Here is a 22,483-nt window from a genome sequence, read left to right as displayed (position 1 = left end):
TGTAGGACTTAATCCCAGGACCCCGGGATCACAGCCTGAGCCAAAGGCACACACTCAACCACTGAGCCACCCAGGTGCCCCTTAAATAATTGAACTTAAATAAAAAATAAATTGAAACAAATTTAAAAACAACAATAGAGATGCGTTGTCTCTCTGTTCTGGAGGCTAGGCATCTGACAGCAGGGTGTCACAAGGCCACGCTCCCTCTGAAGCTCTGGGGAAGGTCTGTTCCAGGTCTCTTTCCTAACTTCTGGTAGTTCCGGGGCTTGTGGCAGAACCGTAAAGTTCACACAGCCTTCTCTCCGTGTGTGTGTGTCTCTGCATCCAAACTTTTTATACGGATGCTTGTCATACTGGATTAGGAGGTCAGTATGACCTTGTCTGAGCTAATTACATCTACAATAACCCAGGCCGATTTCCAAATCAGGTCACATACTCAGGTACTGGGAGTTGGGGCTTCAATATCCAAACTTTGAGGGGACACAATTCAACCCATAACCCTACCACCATCACCCCAGATGCATCTCATGTAAAAGAACCCAATACACAGGGGCACTTGGGTGGCTCAGTCGGTGAAGCATCGAACTCTTGATTTCAGCTCAGGTCATGATCTCAGGGTCCTGGGATCAAGCTCCCTGCTCAGCAGGGAGTCTGCTTGTCTCCCCCACCCACCCCCTCCACTGTCTACCTCTCCTGCTCTTAAATAAGTAAATAAATCTTAAAAAAAGAAAAAAAAAAAACCTAACCCAATACACAGATATCTGCCTAAGCTCCCTGTGTTCAGGAGGGGCAATGCTCATCCCTGAAGGGGTCTGCAGTTTTTAAGGGGGGGGCGGTCCTGGTGCTAGCAAAGGTGCCTTAAATGGATCCATTATAGATGATCAGCTGCTTGGCAGAGGCTGAGGTCAGGGGAGGAAGCTGTCAGAGGAGGCAGCGCAAGCTAACACCAAAGTACGAAGAACCTTGATCTGTTGCCGACGAAGCTCAAGGCCGAAAGCTCTCTTTTTTACATTGTCATGAAAAGTCAATAGAAAAGAATATGTGATTTATATAAATTCATTCCAACACCTTCTTCATAAACACATGCGTTCCCCAAAGGGAGGCACACCTGGATGGCTACACAAAAGTGGCGCTGACAGGTTAAGGGGCCCGCTTAAGAACACAAAGGAAATCAGTGTCAAAGCCCAGAGCTCCAAACCCTATGATTATTACCGTTATTTTCCAGTGTTCTTCCCATTTCCCTGAGCTTTCCTCACAGAGGTGGCGTGAAGATTAATTCTAGTGTGCAAATGTGGAGGTGGTGAGGAGCCAGTGGGTCGTTTAAGCTACTTTGGAAAAAAAAAAAAACCTTTATTTCCCTGGTACTTGCTCCCACGGCCTGTTCCAACCTTAATAAAAGAGCCCTTCTCCGGTTCAAAAGGAGCACAGGTGCTATTGTTGCCACACGCCAGCTGAGAATTTATTCCTATCAACAGGGAGAAGATTAAAGACTGGGTCTCCTTCGTGTCTTCGTTCTGCTGGGATGTGGAAGCAGCACGCCAGGATACAGAGGTGACTCTACATCACTAATGAAATAACAGTGAACCCCACCCCTTTCACGAGGACACAATGGCAGCTTTTTCTTTTCCTCCTTAGCAACTGGCCTCAACACAAGGGATAAATAAGTGAGAGAATGTACAGCCTTGTTATTTTTATGATTAAGAGTAGGGGAAAAAATACTTCTGTCGTTTTGCAAGAGACCTAAAAATACAGACACTTCCAATCTTCATTACTGGGGTTGGAGGAGCGAAAGGTAACTGTGGCATTTTTTCAAGAGTGGCCGAAACTATAGTACTTGCCATGATTGTCATGCAAGGTGCATAACGGCTGCCTTTTGAATCCACTGGTAGACATGCCTTGGCTTCCCTCTCCCTTGGCCTCTGCTTTCATCATAAGCATTGAACAACTTAGAAAACGTGCCAATTCAAATGAGTAGAGCCAAGGGGCAGTGTGCAGAGGGACATAGGCTTAAAAAGACAGGTAGAGGGAAACTCAGGGCATCTGCAGGCCCGGCTGAGAGTCCTCAAGGGTTTGGAAATAGGAGAGAGGCATGATCACGTCATGTCTTAGTGAGTTCCAGAAGGCTGGCTGGGGGGTATAAATGTTAGTGGTAAAAGACTGGAGGCAGGAAGCCCAGCGACGAGGCTGTTGTTGAATTCCAGGTGAGAGATCGATCATGCCCTGACTGCAATATTCCTTTTCCATAAGCAGGAGAAATTCTCATCGGGTGATAAAAGGCCCTCTTCAGACCCCAGCCCTCTCTTTGATCCTTCCAGCACATTAGAGGCTGTCACCAGAGGCTGTCAGACACCAAGAAACAGTCTTCCGGATGTGGTAATCAGGCTTGTGTCTACCAATCAGGACGCTTTGCCTGGGGGTCAGCTCATGCTTCAAAATTCTTACGATGTATCTGACACCTTCCTCTGAGTCCAAAGCACCAAAAAATGATGTTTAGCTCTAGTGTTGATCTTATGTTCAGGCTGTTTCTTATACCGTGAATGAGCCTCCCTGCATGCGCTGCCTACCTCGAAATGTATTCATTCATTCTAGGTGCTTCTTGCATGCATCTGGGCATGTGGGGTGGAGAACTTTCCAGCTAACCCAAAGCCTACCTGGCAACCTTGGTTTCACTTTACCGCAGAGGGCACAGATTACTTCTATAAAGAGATTCCTGAAACATCACTTGTTTTCTGCCACACAACCTATACTTCTGGGGTAACATCAAGGTTCTTTTTTCTTTTTTTAAAGATTTTACTTATTTATTCATGGAAGACAGAGGGAGAGGGGCAGAGACACAGGCAGAGGGAGAAGCAGGCTCCCTACAAGGAGCCTGACATGGGACTCAAAATTGGGTCTCCAGGATCACATCCTGGGCTGAAGGTGGCGCTAAACCGCTGAGCCACCCGGGCTGCCCAACATCAAGGTTCTTATTAATTTCCTTCATTTACCCAGATTGATCTTGTTTTTCTCTCTGACTTCATCTTTACTTCTAATGAAATCCATTTGAGGGGGGAAAAAAGGACATCTGGCCCTTGAAGATGACTTGTGATGATACTCTGCTCTCTCAGATTTGTAATCTTTCCAAGTTTGGATAAATGGGCCGAGTAGTTGTTTGTTTGGTTGTTTTTTTTCTTCTGCTATGGATACCATCTTGTCCTTTCGAGATGCAACCACTGACTTTCCCTCCTCCCTGGGCCCCCAGCACATCTTAATATGGCATAACCTCCTATTTTATCTAGTTGGGAGCTCTCCAACTATTTTAAAAGCTTTCTGCAGCAGATCGAATTCACCCAGCCAAACACCTCATTTGGTATTTGTAGGAAATGGGTTGTAAAAGAGAACTCTTTTCAGTAAATTATGTCTTGTTTTTCACTCATGATATCCCTTCTGCCTAGAGATAACATGGCTGGTCGTCTTGCCCTTTTTTCACGCTCTGTCTTCGAACTCAGTGCTTTTTCAACCAGTCCCAGTTAAGATTATCGTCTGCCTTGTTGGGGTTTGTTGTTGAAATTAGGTGGGAACCCTTCTTCCTCCCTAGCTCAGCCTGGTCTAGCCTCATGATCTTGGCCCTAGAAAAATGGACACAGTTTAAAGTATTATGTTTTTAAAATCACTTTTGTTCAAGGACTTCTTAGAGCACATTCAAGATCTTGTCAAACCCCCCCTGCTCTAAGGCATTGTTCTTAGAAGAATCAAGTTGTACTTATAACAATTTTCCTGGCATGCAAAGCAGCTGCTTTAGTAGTGTATTTTGTAGCTACTGTGGAGGGAAGGCAGTAACTAGTTGAACCTACATTACCTTGAAGACTATAATCCATACTATCACATGATCAACACCTAGCAAATTGCATTGCTATGGAAACAATAGAAGTATGTGAGCAGAACACAAAAGGGGAATATTGAGCAGGAAGAGGAAAGGTGCGGTGCCTTGACCACGGGCTAATTACCTTCTCAGATGGCACTGAGTGAAAACTAAGTAGGTGGGGGTGGGGGCCTCTGTTCCAGAGCTTCCTGCCTTAGAACATTGCCCCCTACTCCCACCAGAAAGAACCACTTGTTTGGAGATTCAGATCCCAAGGGTACAGAAAAGCCTGAATGATGGGCTAAATTTTTAAATCATCAAGGTGACCCAGACTCAAGAGGCAAGTTCAAGTTGTGTGGGCTTCCGCATGTAACCTTGGAAGATTCTCTGATTTTCCCAACACAATTAATCTATTACGGCTTTTCCAGAGAGCATGTGGTTTAATTCTGTCCCCTGCAAAAAAGCAAAGAAAGAGAAAAAAAGAAAGAAGGAAGAAAAAAGAAAAGAATTAATTCTGTCTCCATCTCCTCATTCAGCATTTAATGGGAAAAAAATCTCCAGGACTCAGACAAGCTCATTTACCACACGACTTTTTGTCAGAAACTACTGAAGATACAGAAGAAGAGAGTCATTATATCAGTCCTCAAAGTATTCTTTCGGAGGTAACCCCTTCCCTCCATTAATCCTTCATTCCTTGCACAAATATTTGCTGGGCCCCTGCTGTGTGCTGTTCCTGAGAGGCGCTAGGCTGGGTTCAGTGGCACAGAGCAATGAATCAGGCCCAGGTGACGTGCTCACAGTGTTGACGCTTGAACAGGAGCCAGCCACCATACCACACAGAAAGGGCTCCGCGCTGAAGAGAGATGCTTGTAATATGCGTGGAGGGCATGAGGGAAGGAAGGCAGGCGAGGTGATTTCCAGACAGAAGGCCCGCGAAAACGAAGCTGAAAAACCATTGAAAAAATAGTCCCCCCAAAATTAAGTACAAAACTATGCAGTAGAAGTTCAGAGAAGAAGGAGACTGGCAATGGCTGAGGTGGTCAGAGGGGGCTGTGGGGCCTCACAAGGCCAGAGGAGAGGGGGCACTCCAGGTGAAGCCAGTAGCATGAAAGCTGGCTCTGGAAGCCCACCATTCACAGGGGAGCAGCAGGAAGACTGGCTTGACTGAAATGGATTTTTCCAATTATGGGTTAATGATTGATCTGTTGGGCAGGCAGTTAAAAGCCCTCAGGGTTTTTGAGCAATCATCCCCCCCTCACCCCCCCCCAATGACCTAGCTATGAGGGGCTAGTTGAGAGCCTCCTGGGGCCAATATTTGCTAGGACCTTTACAGCTCCTTGAAGCAACTTGGCTAGCCTGTGAGCAGAATAGCCTGAGGCCAGCTCTGTGTTTGTGGGAGCCTCTGACCCAGCCAGGTGACGTGATTCTACAGTAGCACTGGTTGGGAAAAAGAGTTTATATCATGAAGTGCCTACTGATGAAATGGAAAACTAAATAGCAATGTAGTCTGATAAAACACCGTATCGGAAGCACTGGGAGAAACCAGGAGGAGAAAACAGACTTTGTGCTGGGGAACCTCTACCAATTCAGTCTCCAAGAATGAGCACCACTGTTCATCCAATGGTGGATGTACTTACTATTTCAGGGCCCAGCACCATCATGGAAGGGGTAAAAAGGTATTGATTATTGGTGGATTTGCATCCTTACACCTGTTCCTCTTGTCTGCAGTTGGATTCTTTTATTGCTTCCAGTGATTCTGGTGAATCTCCTGAACCTGGTAGTCCAGATCAATTCATTGAGAGAACTGAGCATCATTACATGTCAATGAAATCCTGGTAGGTAAAATTGCCATGTTCTTTTTTTTCCCTAACGATTCTTTTTTTAAAAAATATTTATTATTTATTTATTTATTTATTTATTTATTTATTTATTTATTTATTTATGAGAGAGAGAGTTCTAGCAAGGAGGAGAGGCAGAGGGAGAAGCAGACTACCCACTGAGCAGGGAGACCAACTCAGGGCTTGATCGCAGGACCCTGGGATCGTGACCTGATCCAAAGACAGCTGCTGAACTGACTGAGCTACCCAGACACCCCTAAAATTGCCATCTTCTTAAAATTGATTTTAGCTAATGCACTTTTATAGAAAAATTACTGTTGATATATTAATATAAAGAAGCATTACCATAGACCAAGTTCAACACATTATTCCATAATTCCAACACAAAAAGAAGTGAGAATGGCTTCTCCACCCACTGAGAGCCATTTAGTGACCTCCTCAGGCCATATTCTGTCCCCCGGGGAACTTATTTTCTATTCTTTTTTTTTATTTTATTTTTATTTATTTTTTTATTTTCTATTCTGAATTTATGTCTCATGCTCTCACTTCTGCCTTCCATGCCCTCCCACTGTAAAGGGTTATTTTGCCTCCATATCCATTTCAGAAGGAAAGTTTGTTGAATTTGATTCTGTGATTCTGAGGGTTGGGCACATACTTAAAGACCTTGTTAGTTTTCTTTTCTTAAGATTTTATTTATTTATTCATAAGAGACAGAGAGAGAGAGAGAGAGAGAGAGAGAGAGAGGCAGAGACACAGGCAGAGGGAGAAGCAGGCTCCGCACAAGGAGCCTGACGTGGGACTTGATCCCGGGTCTCCAGGATCAGGCCCTGGGCTGAAGGCAGTGTTAAACCGCTGAGCCACCCGGGCTGCCCACTTGTTAATTTTCACATGACTCCTAATTACCGAAATCTGATTCACACACCATAGGAAGTTGAAAACAGACATGCTGAAGGAGGGTTATTGTATTAACTTCTTATACGCTAGTTTTTTCAGAGAGACATCCCACGAGTCTGCTGATAACAAAGAGGAATCCCAGGCCCTTCCAGAGATCCAGAATGAGAGGCTTCACTTGCAAGAACAGGGCTCACAAAAGGACTCTTGTCTTCCACCTGCCAATATGGAAGCACAAACCACAAATGACAGAAAGGAGCTGGCCTCACTTACTGTTGTGCAATTATCTATACTAATCAAGTAAAGCTCTAATTTCTAAAACTTTCTGGGCCCTTAGAGCAAGGCAGCCTTCCTTTTTTTTTTTTTTACTCAGAGTTTGAATTTTAAAGTAGTTCCTAAAAATCTCCAAGTCAGCCAACATTTTGACCAGCTTCCCTTTCTCTCTGATGTGGTGTCCAAGGACAGTGAGTAACGGAGCTGGAAGCAAAGTGGTCCCCTGGGCTGTGGGTAGCATTTTCAAATAGTTCTAAAAGTTCTCTCTTGGCTAGTCTTTCAGGCCCTGGAACTTTGGATCACACCAAACTAGGTAGCATGTCACCCAATGTCTACCGTTAAAATTATGGGCACATAAATTGCATGAGGTTTGGGTATAGAATAGGAGGGTGACATGTAGGTTTTAAGTGATGCCAAGATGAGATTGTTCTCCATTTTAACTCTTTCCAGGGTTGTCTTCTATGGAATCATTTCTATGGAGAAATGAGCAGATGGATGTGATATATAATCAACTTAGTCCATTTCTTAAAAAAAAAAAAAAAAAAAACAGTCCATTTCTTACACCACTGTCTGCCATCCACTACCACATTCCAAGAGGGGTGGGAGGGCATTAATGAGTAACAAATTCATAGTCTCCAAATTTGGGGGACAATCTTAAACTGGAAAATACCATCTTAGGTGTAGGAGGCCAAAGTATACTCAGAAAGTACAGTTTAGAGCCAGAGACAGTTTCCTGATGTGCCTTTCACATTTTATCTCATAGTAACATCCCTGATGAAGACCAAGTGGAGAAACTAAGTGTGTTCCTTTCTCCTTCTGACATCATCAACTATCTCACTCTCACAGAAGCTGCAGGACGGATATGGTAGGTTGGAGATCTGAGGATTCTTGATTATAAGTGGGGTTGGAAGATAGGGAGATGACAATTATATCTTAAAACTCTGTATGTGGCAAAACAGAGAGCTTGGACTGGTGTGTTGCTGTGATCACCAGAGGTCTTTGGTTGAGGAAGAAATAAGGGTGTTGCTGTTGGAGCTGGGAAGTGGGTTGCAGATAGGAGGACCCACAAGTACAGTCAGCAGCAAGTGTCTGATTCTTTGAAGGTAAGGAAAAGCAGAAAGGAATAGGTATGGCCCAAGGAAATTATTCCCAATCAATGAGCAGTGATTATCTGATAAATGAATGACGTTAATGAAGTCAACAAGGATATAAGGTCTAAAAGAAAAGGGTGGACCAAGGTCAAAGACTTCCAGATACCAGTTGGTCAAGGACAGATACAAAAGAGAGAATTTTCTTAAAATCAGCACTGTTTACGTAATTGTACATCATTTTTAAAACTTTGTAATTTATTTTGGTGGAAGATTGCATTTTTACAAGGCAAGAAAGCCCTTTAATGTAAAGGGATGACAAGTTATATAAGAGGGCAGGAAACACCGTCTTCCACTTTTCCAAATTCCCTATACTCTCAGAGGCTCAATTAATACTTGACTGAGACTGTAGACTTCTCTGTACCTGAGCTTGCCCATTCATGAGTTCATTTATTGTTCATTAGATAGTCATTGTATAATCATCATGTGCTCACTCTCAATAAATACTTATTAAACACCTTCTGTTTACTTGGAATTACATAGCTATAAAAATTTTTTTTGAAGGTAGCACTAGATGTCTGGGGTCTCATAGCCTGGGAAAAAAGCCACATAAACAAGCAAATATAAAATGCATGTTACTGAAATATACAATAAGTGGGTGTTCCCACCATGCAATAGAAGTCCAGGGGAAGGGGAGAGTAATGAGAGAAAGTGGAGGTGGGAGTTTGTCAGCCTCAGATAGGGTGCAACATGGCTGAAGAAGCTGATGATGATAATGAGGGAACCCCAATCTGCGTCCTGTGAGCACAGTCTCACACTTGCATTGAATGCTGTGTCCCATTGCAGTGTGGCTCAGTGGCAAGGCCCCCCGCGCCTGGGATGTATATTTTCTCATGGCGATCACCTCTTGGCCGTGAATGACCTGAAGCCCCAGGGCCTGGACGAGGCCTCCTTATTTCTCAGCCGGTCTGTCAAGAAGGAGGTGAGTCTTGCTGACCAGCCCTGGCTGGGAATAAGATCAAAGTCTTGGGTGGAATCTGAACAGTATACATGTAAGTCACACAATGTTATTTTAGAAACTTTTCAAAATTCTTTCACATATAGTAGTATCTGGAGAGGGCCCCCAGGTAGGAGACTAACCATCAGGATCCAAGACCTCAGACACAGCATGAAGATGGCAGAAGGAACTTGCAAGGGAATCGCATTGGCTCAGGGTTTGTGTTTCCTCTCCTCTGGCCAATTTGTGCCTTGGCTTTCTCTTCTGCAAAATTGGGAGTAAGGATAATACTCTTTGGAGAATTAAGTGTGATAATATCTGTCACATGCTTACAAATGGGACTGGCACCCACTAGGTGCTCCATAGCATTACTGCTTTTACTTCTCCAACTATTGGCTGGGGAATGTTGGCCAGGGTCACCTTTTTTACTCTTTAGACACCTCATCTGAGAAATGGGCCTCACCATACCTCCCTCACAGTTATTGTAAGAATTAAACAAAATGTGTGAGTACGTATTAATGATGTATGTTTTCAAAGGCCTAGCCATGGCTCTGCCTATGAGTAGGGTCTCCGTGGGGCAGATTCCTTCCCTGGCCTATGTTTATTTCTAACATGCCACATGACCTTAGGAAAATCACTTTCTCCTCTGGGCTTTGGCTTTTTTTTTCTACACTAAGATGGTTTTCTTTTCTTTAATTTTTAAGATTTTATTTATTTATTTTACAGAGAGGGCGTGCACACAAGCAGGGGGAGGGGCAAAGGAAAAGGCACAGTCAGACTCCCTGCTGAGCTGGGAGCACAATGTGGGGCTGGATCCCAGGACCATGGGCTCAGGACCTGAACTGAAGGCAGATGCTTAACCAACTGAGCCACCTGGGCGCCTGATAGTTGGTTTTCAAACCGTGTTTCCCGGGCTTGTAAGAGAACGAGGAGTTGAGGAAGAGATGAGGAAGGGTAAAATATGAAAGACTTCAATGAAAACAATCTATATTTATCATTTATCTGTTTTCTATGTTGGCTCTGTTAGCTCTCCTTGAAGAAATGTTTCCTTTGCTTAAAATTCCTAAAAACCACTCTGTTAGATCTCTCAAATTTCTTCCAGCTCTGAGAGCTTATGAATCTATAGGTGTTATCTCTTCTGCATTACACAATAATCTCATTGGTTAAACAAATGGTGTTATCCATATTACCTAAATGGGAAAAGCCAGCAAAGATGAATAAATTTCTAAGGAATATAACTAGTTAGTGGCAAAGCAAGGACTCACTCCTTCATCCAGTCACTTATTCACCATTTATTGAATATCTCGTGTATGCTGGATCCTGGGCTAAGTCCTAGAGCAAAATAAATGGCTTCAGCTGAAGTTTGAGGAGCTCACATCTTATGATTCAAACAGGCATGTTATGTGCTAGTTACTATACAGTGTGTGCCCTAAGATGTGAACAGAGGGCCACAGCACCAGAAAGAAAAAAAGGAGTGAATCTATTTGAGGAAGGCCAGAAAAGTGTCTTGGAGAAGGGTAGTGTCTGTCTTGGGTTTTGAAGACCGAGTAGGAGTTTGGAAAAGAACTAGGTTTCATGGGCTCAGTCCAACAATCAGGTGACTATAAAAACTTTCCTCTGCCAGAAACTCACACTGGGGCCAAGGGTTCAATAGAATCTTCTGAAAGCTACCAAACTACTCCCACCCAAAGATCCGGCCATCAGCTCTGAAGTCAAAACATGGATTTTTGCCTGGGAGCAAATCCAGGAACTCCACCTGGGCACCACTGACTGCTGTTTATCAAGACTGCCTTTCTAGACTGTGAAGTCACTTGCATGGGAGGGAATGACAGTCTTTCTCCTATGCTGATTCCACCGACCCCTTTCTACTGGATCACAATCAGATGCTATGGAGAAAGATGGGGTGTTTGCCAACATGGTTATCTGGGAGGTCAAAAACTTCTACTTTCCCACTCTACCATTACTGACTATTGTTTATGTTAAAATGGATATCCAGTTCTTTTTAAAAATCTAAATAGCTGATTGAAAAGAAGGTTGGAAGAAGGGAATTGTGGAACCAAAGGAGGGGCAGCCAAGGGCCCCTGTTGTTTTAGAGCATTTGGACCAATCAGATCTACTTTCCCTCCTGTTGGGCTACAGTTGAGAGGCAAGGAGTTTGGCTTGGGGATGGAATAGGGACACGGAGAGGAGGCCATGTGAGGTTTTAAAAGGAGGAGGAGAAGGGGTTTGTATTTAAAAAAAAAAAAATGTGGAGGGGCATCTGGGTGGCTCAGTGGTTGAACATCTCCCTTTGTGTGAATAGGGTGTGATCCTGGGGTCCTGGGATCAAGTCCCACATCAAGCTCCCCTCAGGGAGCCAGCTTCTCCCTCTGCCTATGTGTCTGCCTTTCTCTGTCTCTCATGAATAAATAAATAAAATCTCAAAAAAAAAAAAAAAAAAGGAGGAAATGCTAGATTACAAGAGACACATCAAACCTCAATTTTCCCCCAATCTTTTCAGGGGCTGGTTTTGTATGGTTTCATCTGTATTTTCTATTTCAAGAGGCTTTTGTTTCCTGGTGCAACTGGGCCCATCAGGCATCATCGGTGCTTTCTCGAATCTACCAAAAAGACTCAGGCCAGTGACCACCCAGGGAATAAAAATCTTTCACCTGAATATACAGCTCATCCTGGCTTCCTCTGACCTAGATATTGTGGTTCATCATAGGATTTTTCTTCAAAGCCAGCTTCAAAGGGTGTTAATGAGGACAGCCTGAGAACAAACAATCCTATGGATAATCTTTAGTCATTTGATTTCCTTCTTATTTGTATTTTAGAAAATAAAACTCACCATTGGCCGGATCCCAAATTCAGAGAAATTCCATGCTGTAGCCTGCATGTGCCCCTTAAAATGTGAACCCTTAAAACTGGTTAAGTCTGGACCGGAGAGGACACTGAAGAGGACTCCAGCCATTAAAAAGAATCAGCATAAAGGAACTGGAGAGTAGCATGCTAGGACCCACCACAGAGGAGCAAGGATGGGCCCTGGACTCTGCAGAGGCTCCACCTCACACCTCTGTGTGAGATGAGGCGAGTCAGCACACCTCTCTGATTTTCTGCATCCGTATCTAATAGCGGGAATAACTCACCTCTCTGGCTGTTGCATCGGGGATGTTGAGAGAGCCAAGGGGGAGAATGACTATGGAACACAGAGGAAATGTAAGGCCTTTTTATCTCAGACTTTGTCCCACACAACACAGAGATTGGGTAAGTCCCTCATCTAAAATGCATTGTGTGTTCTATGAAGTTGTGGTCCACACAATCCCTTCTTTGTTAGGGAACATAGAGTTGGAAGTGCTCATTCCAGGAAGACAAGATTCCCAAGAGAAGTGATACCGTATCAGCCCTCCCAAACACTTCCCACTACTTGTCATGCCCATGGTGCAAAATGCTGAGTGGCCTCTTGGATTCAGTAATTATCTTGTTTTCTTAAAGGCCCAGTAACTATTCTAGAAGTCAAAGCAGTAGGTCATCTGCAGCAAAGATCTGTTTTCTCTATGAGTAATTAAGGCAACGACTTAGCGCTTCTACGTTTGAAAGGTCTTAACCAATTGATTCATTAATTAATTGATCCTACGAGGCCAAAAACATCAAATCTTTTCTCATATGCAGAAAAACAAAGGTGGAGAGTGAAAGGACTAATCAAATATGGGAAAGCTGGAGCATAAGGAAGCTTCAGAAAATATATCTTACCACGTTGTCATTTTGTGCAGGAAGATGTCAAGGCTCCAAATGTTTAATAAAACAAGCAAAACAGAAACAGATTCATTAATACAGAGAACAAAGTGGTGGTTGCCAGAGAGGAGGGGATCGGGGCACGGACAAAGAAAGAGAAGGAGATTAAGCGGTACAAACTTCCAGTTACAAAATAAGTACATCTCAGGGATGAAAAATACAGCTTGGGGAATAAAGTCAATAATACTTCAGTAATGTTGTATGGTGACTGCACTTACCGTGTTGAGCAGAGCATAACATATGGAATTGCTGGATCACTCTGTTGTGCCATAGTATGTCAAAAAATAACAGTAATAATAATAAGATATTTCTTCTGTGGTTCCCAGTTTAGTGGCAGAACCAAGAATTTAAAACCAGCTCTGAGAAACAGATGTCTTGATCCTCACCTTGTATTTGGACTTAGGTTTGAAAAGACCTTCAGCAGATAGAAGTCACATTCAAATAAAGATCTGTTATCCAGATTGTCTGAAGATTCTTACCTACTGTTTCTTTTTTTAAGCTAGACTGAAGAATCTGATTTTTCCTTTGTTTTATTAAAATGTAATTGACATATAGCATTGTATCAGGTCAAGATGCACAACCATAATGATCTGATGTGGGCATATTCACCTACTGTTTCTGCTTCCAGAAATTTGTCCTACTGTGTGAATAATGTGTACTCACACAACACATCGTTTTTTTCGTTTTTTCACGTTCACTGGAGCATCGTTTGGAATAAAAAAAAAAAATTATTCAGGGATTGCTGAATTATGAGGACTTCGTGTAATTGGATGGATCCTCTGCAGATGTTAGATGTTCTACATGTGCGGACATGGAAAAAAATGTTCACAATATAGTAAGAATGAAAAAAGCAAGTTGCAGAATCGTAGGTGTGACATTGCCCTTTTTTGCAAAAATAAATTACCGGTGTGTACATATACATATGCATGTATACAAAATTTCCCCATCCCTAATAAGACAGCAATGCCTACCCCATCAGGTTGTCTTGAGGTTTAAATGGGTGATGTATGTACAGCACCTGGTCCACTGCCTGATATGCAGTGAGTACTCAAGTTTGATTACGCAGCTCCTGCTTTGATAATGCTATTTTTTCAGTAAGAATCATCTCTGAGAAGTAGGACCAACGTTGGCCATGTGGGGGAGGCATTTCTGTAATGTTCGAATTTTTTTCTTTTTTTTTTTTTTTTTTTTGCAAAGAGCCTGTCACTTTTATTTAAGAAAAAAATACAAGTGTGGAAAATAAATAAATTTTATATATTTATATAAATATAGACTACTATAAATGTATATTTGTTATATAAATATATATCTTATATATTTATATTTGTTTATATTTATATATTATTTATATTTGTTACATAAATGTAAATATAAGCAAATATATTTTAAATAAATGTGTACATGAATATATAAAATTTATATAAATATATACATATATATATTTAATTTTTGTAAGTAAGAAACCAAGCCACCTCAGTAAAGGAAATGCAAAACCATCAATATAAAACTGTTCAGCACCAACAATGTGGGTGGATACACTACTTTGAAGCCCGAAGGTCTTTCCCTTGTTTGGCTCAGAAGTCTACACTGTAATGCTAATAAAAGCTAAAATTAGGTAGATGGACAGACCTTAGCCACCAGGCCTTAAGCCCCTCATGGGATGAGCTAAAGCCTCACCCAGCTCACAGAATTCCTGGCGCCCAGCCTCTTCTCAGTACTCCAGAGTGAGGTGGTGAGCCAGCTTCCAGCCCTCTCTCCCTCCCTAATCATCTGCCTGCAGCTGAATCAGCCAGGGGGCTTGTTAAGGGGATCCTACTCTAGGGGCTCCTTTCACTCGAGGGCTTTGCTCCCCAAAGGAATCCCAAGGGCACATTCCAGGATTCCCCCACCCACAACCCAAGGATTCTGATTCCATAGGTCCAGGGTGGGCCCCTGGAATCTGCATTCTTTTTGAAAAATATTTTATTTAAATTCAACTTGCCAACATATAGTGTAACACCCAGTGCTCATCCCATCAAGTGCCCTCCTTAATGCCCATCACCCAGTTACCCTATCCCCCTGCCTGCCTCCCCTTCTGCAACCCTTTGTTTCCCAGAGTCAGGAGTCTCTCATGGTTTGTCTAGTCTAATGGCCACTCCCAGATGGAGTGGACAAGGGGCAATCGAGCAGCATCATCCCCGGGGGGCATGGGGGAGAGGCAGGTGTGTCTCCTGAGAGGCTGCAGAATGTGGAATGTGCATGTGGGAGTTTTTGAGGGGCGAGGGCCCACAGTTTTCAATGATTCTGGAAGAGGCTAATGGCGACCACCCCCTGCCTCCTTCTCCAAAAAGAACCCTATTCCGGAGGTGAGAAACCCAGTGTTCGCTCCTTGCTCTTGGCCCCTGGGGAGTGTCCTAAAGGGCCTGCCAGAAGCAATGTTGTCTGGACTCTGTGCTGCCGCACGCCGTTAGATGCCCAGGGCATTGGGGTGGACGTAGGGAACTTGGCGCTCAGCTTCAGGTGAAGCCAGTCCTGCAGGCCAGGCCGTTCCTCAGTGTCCCACTTCATTCTCTGTGCCTTCCCTTCCCAGAGCCGGGGCCAGCCACTCTCCCCCAGGATTCAGCCTGGGTCCCTGCCCCGTGAGGGGCCTTTCTTCCTCCTAACAAAGGTGGTGACCCCAAGGAAAGCTGCTGACTGAACCGGCCCGGAGGTCTGGTGATCAAGGCTTGTGCCCCAGAGCCCTGCTTTCGGGGTCCTCTTCTGCCGCCGGGCGGAGAGCTGAGGACAGGCTGCTGAGGGGTGGGGGCAGGTCTCCAGGCCAGGCCTAGAAAGACTTGTGCCTCATATTAATATAATTTCCCCAGAGCCGAGAGACTGGGACAGGCCTCCTCACGCCGCCCACCCCCAGCCACATCCACACCCGTCCTCAGTGCAGTGATCCCTTTCCTTCCAGAGATACCCTTGATGTTCATCCCAACTCGATTCCAGGTGGATAGACATGGGCTGGGGCCCGGGGACCGCCGAGTGATTGAGCCTGCTGTCCTTGGGGGCGGGGGTGGCTGTTCTAGGCATATTTCTGGAGGAAAGGCAGTAACAAGCATGGATTATAAGCTATTCTTGGTCATCGTATCCCAGGCCTGGTGCAGCTCTTCAGTCTTGCTGGGGAAGAAAGCAGAGCCCAGAAATGGGAAGAGGCTGACCTGGGCTCTCCAAGGCCCAGGACACACCTCCAGCTCCCAGACCAACACCTTTACTTCAGGGCTTTGGGAGGTGCCACCTCTCTGGGCACTCCTTCTTGCTATGGCCTCGTGCCCCTAAAAACCCGCTCCAGAGGGAGTCCATATCTTTCTACTTTGTCTCTCTGCTGAGAATGCAAACTATCCAGAGTCGATTCTAAATAGCAGCTGGTGAGATATGCAATGAATGCGCAAGGCCAAACACATCCACTCTTACTTGAAGTTGCTGACATCTTTGCATAGGTTCCAGAAAGGCATTTGTGGTTATGTTGAGTGAACCACTGTACACGTACATATATGTACATATGTGTGTATGGAGAGAGAGAGAAGACAGGTGTTATTAAATAACAATAATACTTTAATAAGCTGAGAAGCCCAAGCACCACAACACCCCCCACCCCGGCCGCCCCCACCTTTCTCTTTAGGACTTTTGCCAAATGACCTTCCCTTAGGATAATAAGGAGAATTTAAAGTATCATAAACAGGCCCAAAGGGAGAGGCCTTTCAGATTAAGAATGTGGATTAACTCAGAGTTCTTTAGTGAAGTTGAATTTCCAGATATGCAAGAAATGTGTTTTATTGGAAAAAGTCTTTAAAACATCTGAGTTGATGAAATCTTTGTCTAATCATCAAGGATCTGGAAGGATTTCAGAAGCCATTCTCAATACCAACTCTGGCTAGATGGTTCTGGAAAACCAAGGGTTTAAGTGAATCTTGCACTCACAGTACTGGGCTCTGAAGCTGCCCAGTTCAGTAGCCACTAGCCACGTGTGACTTTTAAAATTTAAACTAATGAAAACTAAATAAAATTTCAATGGAGTTTTCCAGTCACATTAGCCATTATTTGAAGTGGTCAGCAGTCCTATGTGGCAAGTGACTTCAGTACTGGACAGCACGGATATAGACTACCATCACAGGACATTCTGGTGGACGGTGATGCTCTAGAATGGACTGCTCGTGTTTAAAGCTGGGGCTGGGGCTCGTGTTTAAAACTGTTTAAAGCAGTTGATGTTCTAAACATACATAAACTAAGAGTTAATAGGCCAAGAGTGTGAGAGGTTTTGTTATTAAAGCCCATTCATCTCTAATTCGGGGTTCTGTGACATTTCTGTGAGGGGTGCTTGGTTATCTTGATGGTGATGACTGTGGTGCTGTCATTTGCTTACCTCTTGGTTCCCAAGTATGTTCTGGAGAAGTGAGGCCACCAGGAACATGATTGGAAGCCAAGTACAATCACCCTATCAGAAAAAGTAGAGAACAATTAATTACCAAACTGCACAGCAATGGAGGAGTTCAGAGAGGAAAGAGATGAGGGTGGAATGGAGTGCTAATCATGCCTTACGTCCAGGGTGGCCATGCTACCCAGCCTTACCACAGCTTTGTAAAACCATGTTTTGGCTGGGGCAACTAAAACATTGAGAAGTTAAATAACTTGTTCGTGGCTAGAACATGACAGAACTAGAATTTAAACCGGGCAGATTGGCTCTGGAGGCCACAAGCTGATCTCTACACCATGATGAAAGCCTCCTGGAGGAGGAGGTGGCTTGATGTCCCGGAAGAAGATAATCCCCAGGGCTCAGTGATGTAGACGCCGAGCCTAGAGCACACTTTCCCAGTGAAAACAGGGAATGTGTGGAATGACTCAGTTTTCTCATCCAGCACTGATTTCAATAATATCCATTCATCTTCTGGGACTCTTGCCAAAGAGAACCTTAAAAGTCCACACCGTATGTTCTGGGAACCAGGAGAATTATCTGGAGGCTCCTGTCATGACTAGTTAGCATTTTTTACACCTCTCCTTTTAGATGGCCATCTGGCTCCATATAACGTTCAAGTTAACAAGCAATTAATGCACAGCTCTGATGACAGAGGCTGCTAGGCTGGTCCTCTGGACAGAAGATGAGTAATAAAGAATCCTTGACTTTGCAAAGCTCATCATCGAATGAGGGTAATACAAACATACACGTAGAGAGCTACCAGGCAAGTCCATGATCCTAAATCCTTTGTTCAAAGAACCAATTCAGCGTTAAATGAATAAATAATTTACAGACTAATCCTATGTAATAGGTTTGGGAAAAACTTCACAGGAAGGGTGACTTTTCTTTTTTTTTTTTGCAGGCATGGGGGATGGAATTGTACCTCTGGCCAAACCCCCAGTGTACAGCCATCACAATAGAATTAGCAGAGCCAGAGGTTCTCCAAGTCCTGTAGTACAGAACTCCTCCATCCTTACACAATCCGAGCCCTTTGAATTGTCACCATCAGTGACAATTTTGAGCACCTCTTGGGTTCAGGGTGCAGTGCCAAGCACCAGTGATATTAACAGGAATGATATATGTTACCTCAGAGAGGTGATAACCTAATTAAGGATATGGGTGTAAAAATTGCTTAGAGCTGAACATTTCCCAAATAGAACTTAGGTATAGATTCACACAAAAACTTTTCCATAAATATTCACAGCACCTTTATTCATTAATGGTCAAAAAAGTAGAAATGTCCATCAATCAATGTAGGGATAAGTAAAATCTGATATATCCATATAATGGGATATAATATAGTCATAAAAAGGAATGAAATACATTTGCTACAAATGGATGAACCTTGTAAACTTTATGCTAAGTGAAAGAAGCTAGTCACAAGAGGCCACATGTCATATGATCCTGTTTGCATGAAATGACCAGAATACACACAATCAGACAGATGGAAAGTAGATTAAGGGGAGAGGTGGGATAAGAGGGTGACTGCTCATGGATACCGTTGGGGTTTCTTTTTGGGGTGGTGAAATTTTTTTGGAATTAGTTGGTGGTGATGCTTGTAAAACCATGGAAATACACTTTTAAAAACCACTGAGTTGTAAACCTTAAAAAGGTGAATTTTATGATATGTAAATTATATCTCAACAAAAACATATAAAAGTAAATTTCACTCATTTCACCCAGACTCTAAACTGGGGTAGGGAAATTGGATACCAAGGCATTCCCCCCAATCTTGGAGACAGGCTTCATCTATAGCTGATGAAGAATAAAGACAGGAACAGTCTTCCCCTTGGACTGATTGAGCAGCCTTTTCTAAAACGTTACCTCATGCAAGGATGGTAAGGGCATCCCTATGTAAGAAACAATGATTACCTGATTAATAAAAAATCTCCAACTCCCTTATAGGTTGTAATTCTCATTACCATCAAATCTTATAAGCACCTCGGAATGCCTGGGTGGCTCAGTCAATCAAACATCTGACTCCCATTTCCAGCTCAGGTTGTGATCTCAGGGTCATGAAATCGAGTCCCACATCAGGCTCCTCAGTGCAGAGTCTGCTTGATATTCTCTCTCTCCCTCTGCCTCTCCCTCTGCTTGCACTCTCTCTATATATAATAAATAAATAAAATCTTTTTAAAATTTTTAAAAAATAAATAAAAGTACCTCAAGGACCAGAGAACCTGCTTAAAGACTCATTCATACTAAGGTGTAAACAACTATACGAGTCTTCATTTAGCGCAGAAGGATGGCAAGAGAGGACAAGAGAGCACTCAGTACCTAGAAGGGTAGGATACACAGAACCAGACCACAGAAAAAGGAGAAAGATACCAAAAAACCATCTAAGACAAACTTTCTCAAATTGCCAATAGCTAGGTAGCTATCGATACTGTCTAAAGGAGTTAGAAATTATCTTCCCTACTCTAAGGACTTCTAGGAACTGTTTTGAAAACATACCTGCTCTTTTGCTCAGTCATATTTAGGCCTGGTAGGATTTCTTGTGCTCCAAAGAAAGGCAACTCCTTGATCAAGTGTTTTTTGCCTTATATGCTAATCTGATCCTGTTTTCTCATAAACTTATCTTGCCACCAAAACACAACAAAACCCACAAAAACCAAAATCACACAAAATTTGACACTATAGTAGAAAAGTCTTCCCAGAGCCTAAACAATGACCCAATCATGAAGACCCAGCTAGGAGATGAGAAGCTCTAGCAATGGCTAAGCAGAGGAGGAGTAGGGCTTGAAGTCAAAGGAGATCTTTAGGAAGAAATTGCTTTTAACCAATTACAGATGGCTGGCAAGCTGCTGCCAGCGCAAATCAGCCTGCATGCAATAATCCCGCTTTTCTTTAATTAATATCTCACACTTCCAAACAAAGTGGGTGAAACTGTAGGGAAGTCTGCCAGGATTCCTCTCAGCTTACATAAGCCAAACTTGAGCTGGGCTGTGGATTTATTAGGCTGTGCTGTGAACATTTTTAATGCAGTATTTATTTACTGAGCTGTATAAATAGACTTGATACTAGTGTCACCATCAGTTTAGGAAAGATGCCTCTCTTCGTATGGTCTTACTGTGGCTGTGAGGCATTTGCACATTATTCAGTGCTTCGGAGCATTTCCATACCCACCTCCGCCTCCCGCAATCCTTCCCTTTCATTTTGCTGAATTTGAGAATGTAGGCAACAATCCACATCATTAAAACTGTATCAGAACTGCCTGATTCACTCTCTAGGATTCAGGAACTAAGGGAAAAGTAAGAGTAAAGCAAACCCCGGGGCTGTAAGCACTTTTAACGGAGCATTTACTCATTTTTACTCTTTAAACATTTGACCCACAAGGTCCAACCAAATGGCATCCTTCTCTATCTCTCAGGTAGACTTGACTGCCCACCAGTGTTTCCACACCACTTTGTATCTATTTCCTCTGTGGCACAAAAAATCTGTTAAGGATATTTGTCAGTATGTGTATTATTCCATGTAAGTCTGAATTCTTTGCAAGCAAGCTGTCTCTTGATCACTGTTACAGTGTTAGGGTCTTTTAGAGTGCTCAGACTAGTAATAAAGGCATGTTGAATTATTTTTTTTATAAAGGAAGTTTTATTTATTTTTTAAATTTTATTTATTTATTCATGAAAGACGAGAGAGAGAGAGAGAGAGAATGAATGAGAGAGAGAGGCAGAGGGAGAAGCAGGCTTCATGCAGGGAGCCCGATGTGGGACTTGATTCTGGGTCTCCAGGATCATACCCTGGGCTGAAGGGCTGAGCCACCCCAGGGGCTGCCCAAAAGACATGTTGAATTAAAGTAGAATAGAAAGTTACCATCTCACAACCTGAAGCTTTCCCCAAAGTTCAGTCACTATGTCCACAGGACACAAAGTCTCCACTTGGTTTTGGCTACAAAGATGAGTTCTTAGGGCTACAGAGGTCAGAGACTCTTGGGATACAAGAGTTCTAACATTCGTCATTAGCAAATATCCTCCACTTTGCTCTGAGTCAATAAACAGGTATTTATTCCTTGCTGCTTAATGCAGGCCTGGAGCCTAGAAACTCTACAAGGTACCTTCTTTATTCTTACAGTTATAGAAAGGAATGAAAAGGGTCTGATTTTTATTTTTCTTTTTTTTTGAGCATCTACTCAACAATGCTAGGCACTGTACAGGGGCTTTATGTACATTATTCCATTTAACCTTTCAAATAATCCTTCAAAAACCTATTTTACAGGTGAGGAGAAAGAAGCTCACAGAAGTTAAGTAATTGTCCCAAGATCAGAGATTCAAACCCAAGTTGGCCTGGCTCCAAAGCCCATGTAGCACACGATGTGGGGCATGGCCTTTGGAGTCCCACTGACCTGTCACTTAGTTTGACTTTGAGCCTAGAGCATATACTTCACCCCTTGGGCCTCAACTACTGAATCTGTAAAACAGAAATAATTTAGAGAAATGATAATCTAATCTTTTAAGGAACCCTGATTGCCCTCAGCCTATCATTCTAAATCCACTCAGAGAGATATGACTAATTATCATGAGACAAGTGTGTGACATAAGAAAGAATTTATTTAAGTGCTAAAATCTATCATGCAAACAACAAGCGATGAGGGATTTCAGAGGAAGAAGAGGTGCATACAAACTAATGTCTAAGGCTCCTTGGAACAGACCAGGCGTAAATTGGGACTATAAGGATGAATGATATTTGGAAAGAGGAGGGAGAAAGCAGGTTGAGCAAAAGGACAAAGAGGCCTTTGAAATGAGCATGACAGTGAAAAATATTACTGCACGTAATGATAATGAAAAACACTATTTTTAAAAAGGACTTTATTTGAGAGAGTGAGTGTGCATGTGTGTGCACATGAGCAGAGGGGAGGGGCAAGGGAGAGAAGATCTGAAGCAGGCTCCCCACTGAGCACAGAGCCCAGGACTAAGAGATCATGACCTGAACCAAAACCAAGAGTTGGATGCACTTAACCAATTGAGCCACCCAGATGTCCCAGGAAATATATCATTTATTGTGTTTCCTGTACAGCAGGAATTGTGCGAGGACTTTGGTAGCATAATTTCATTTAATCTTCACACCGATCTTAAGAGGTTACCTCTTCGATTGCCTCCATTATACTCCTAGAAAAATGAAGGAACAGAGAGGTGATATGATTTGCCTAGGGTCACATAGCTATTAAGTTGCAGAACCAGGAGTCTGGCTTCATGCTCTTGACCGACCCTGAAAGAGTGCACACATTACAGAGTGCTTATGAGAGGGATATGCCAGGGGCCTCTACATGCACTGGGATAATAGGGCTACTTGAACTGATTTTCCCCACAA

At 43.2% G+C, this 22,483-nt stretch overlaps 1 protein-coding gene across 10 annotated transcripts in view; it reads left to right on the top strand.

Annotated features, from left to right (window-relative positions):
• PLEKHS1 (pleckstrin homology domain containing S1) overlaps positions 1-22,483 on the top strand; it is a 52,576-nt gene that overhangs the window by 8,465 nt on the left and 21,628 nt on the right. For 4 of the 10 annotated variants that reach the window (XR_013367815.1, XR_013367814.1, XM_077877577.1 and 1 more), the window contains exons 7-13: positions 1,476-1,551; positions 2,248-2,373; positions 4,378-4,503; positions 5,570-5,676; positions 6,664-6,870; positions 7,607-7,708; positions 8,778-8,913. Coding sequence is in view for 7 of the 10 variants with exons in the window: in XM_077877577.1 (XP_077733703.1) it covers positions 1,476-1,551; positions 2,248-2,373; positions 4,378-4,503; positions 5,570-5,676; positions 6,664-6,870; positions 7,607-7,708; positions 8,778-8,913 (880 nt within the window). In the remaining 3 variants the exon portion in view is untranslated. Of the gene's footprint in view, positions 1-1,475; positions 1,552-2,247; positions 2,374-4,377; positions 4,504-5,569; positions 5,677-6,663; positions 6,871-7,606; positions 7,709-8,777; positions 8,914-11,744; positions 13,175-22,483 lie in introns of those variants that run through there. The other 6 variants (XM_077877573.1, XM_077877572.1, XR_013367813.1 and 3 more) reach the window with 5 other exon arrangements.

Source organism: Canis aureus, chromosome 29, assembly GCF_053574225.1.
Source record: "Canis aureus isolate CA01 chromosome 29, VMU_Caureus_v.1.0, whole genome shotgun sequence".
In the NCBI taxonomy this organism is placed as follows: Eukaryota; Metazoa; Chordata; class Mammalia; order Carnivora; family Canidae; genus Canis; species Canis aureus.
This window is presented reverse-complemented; position numbering and strand designations above follow the sequence as displayed.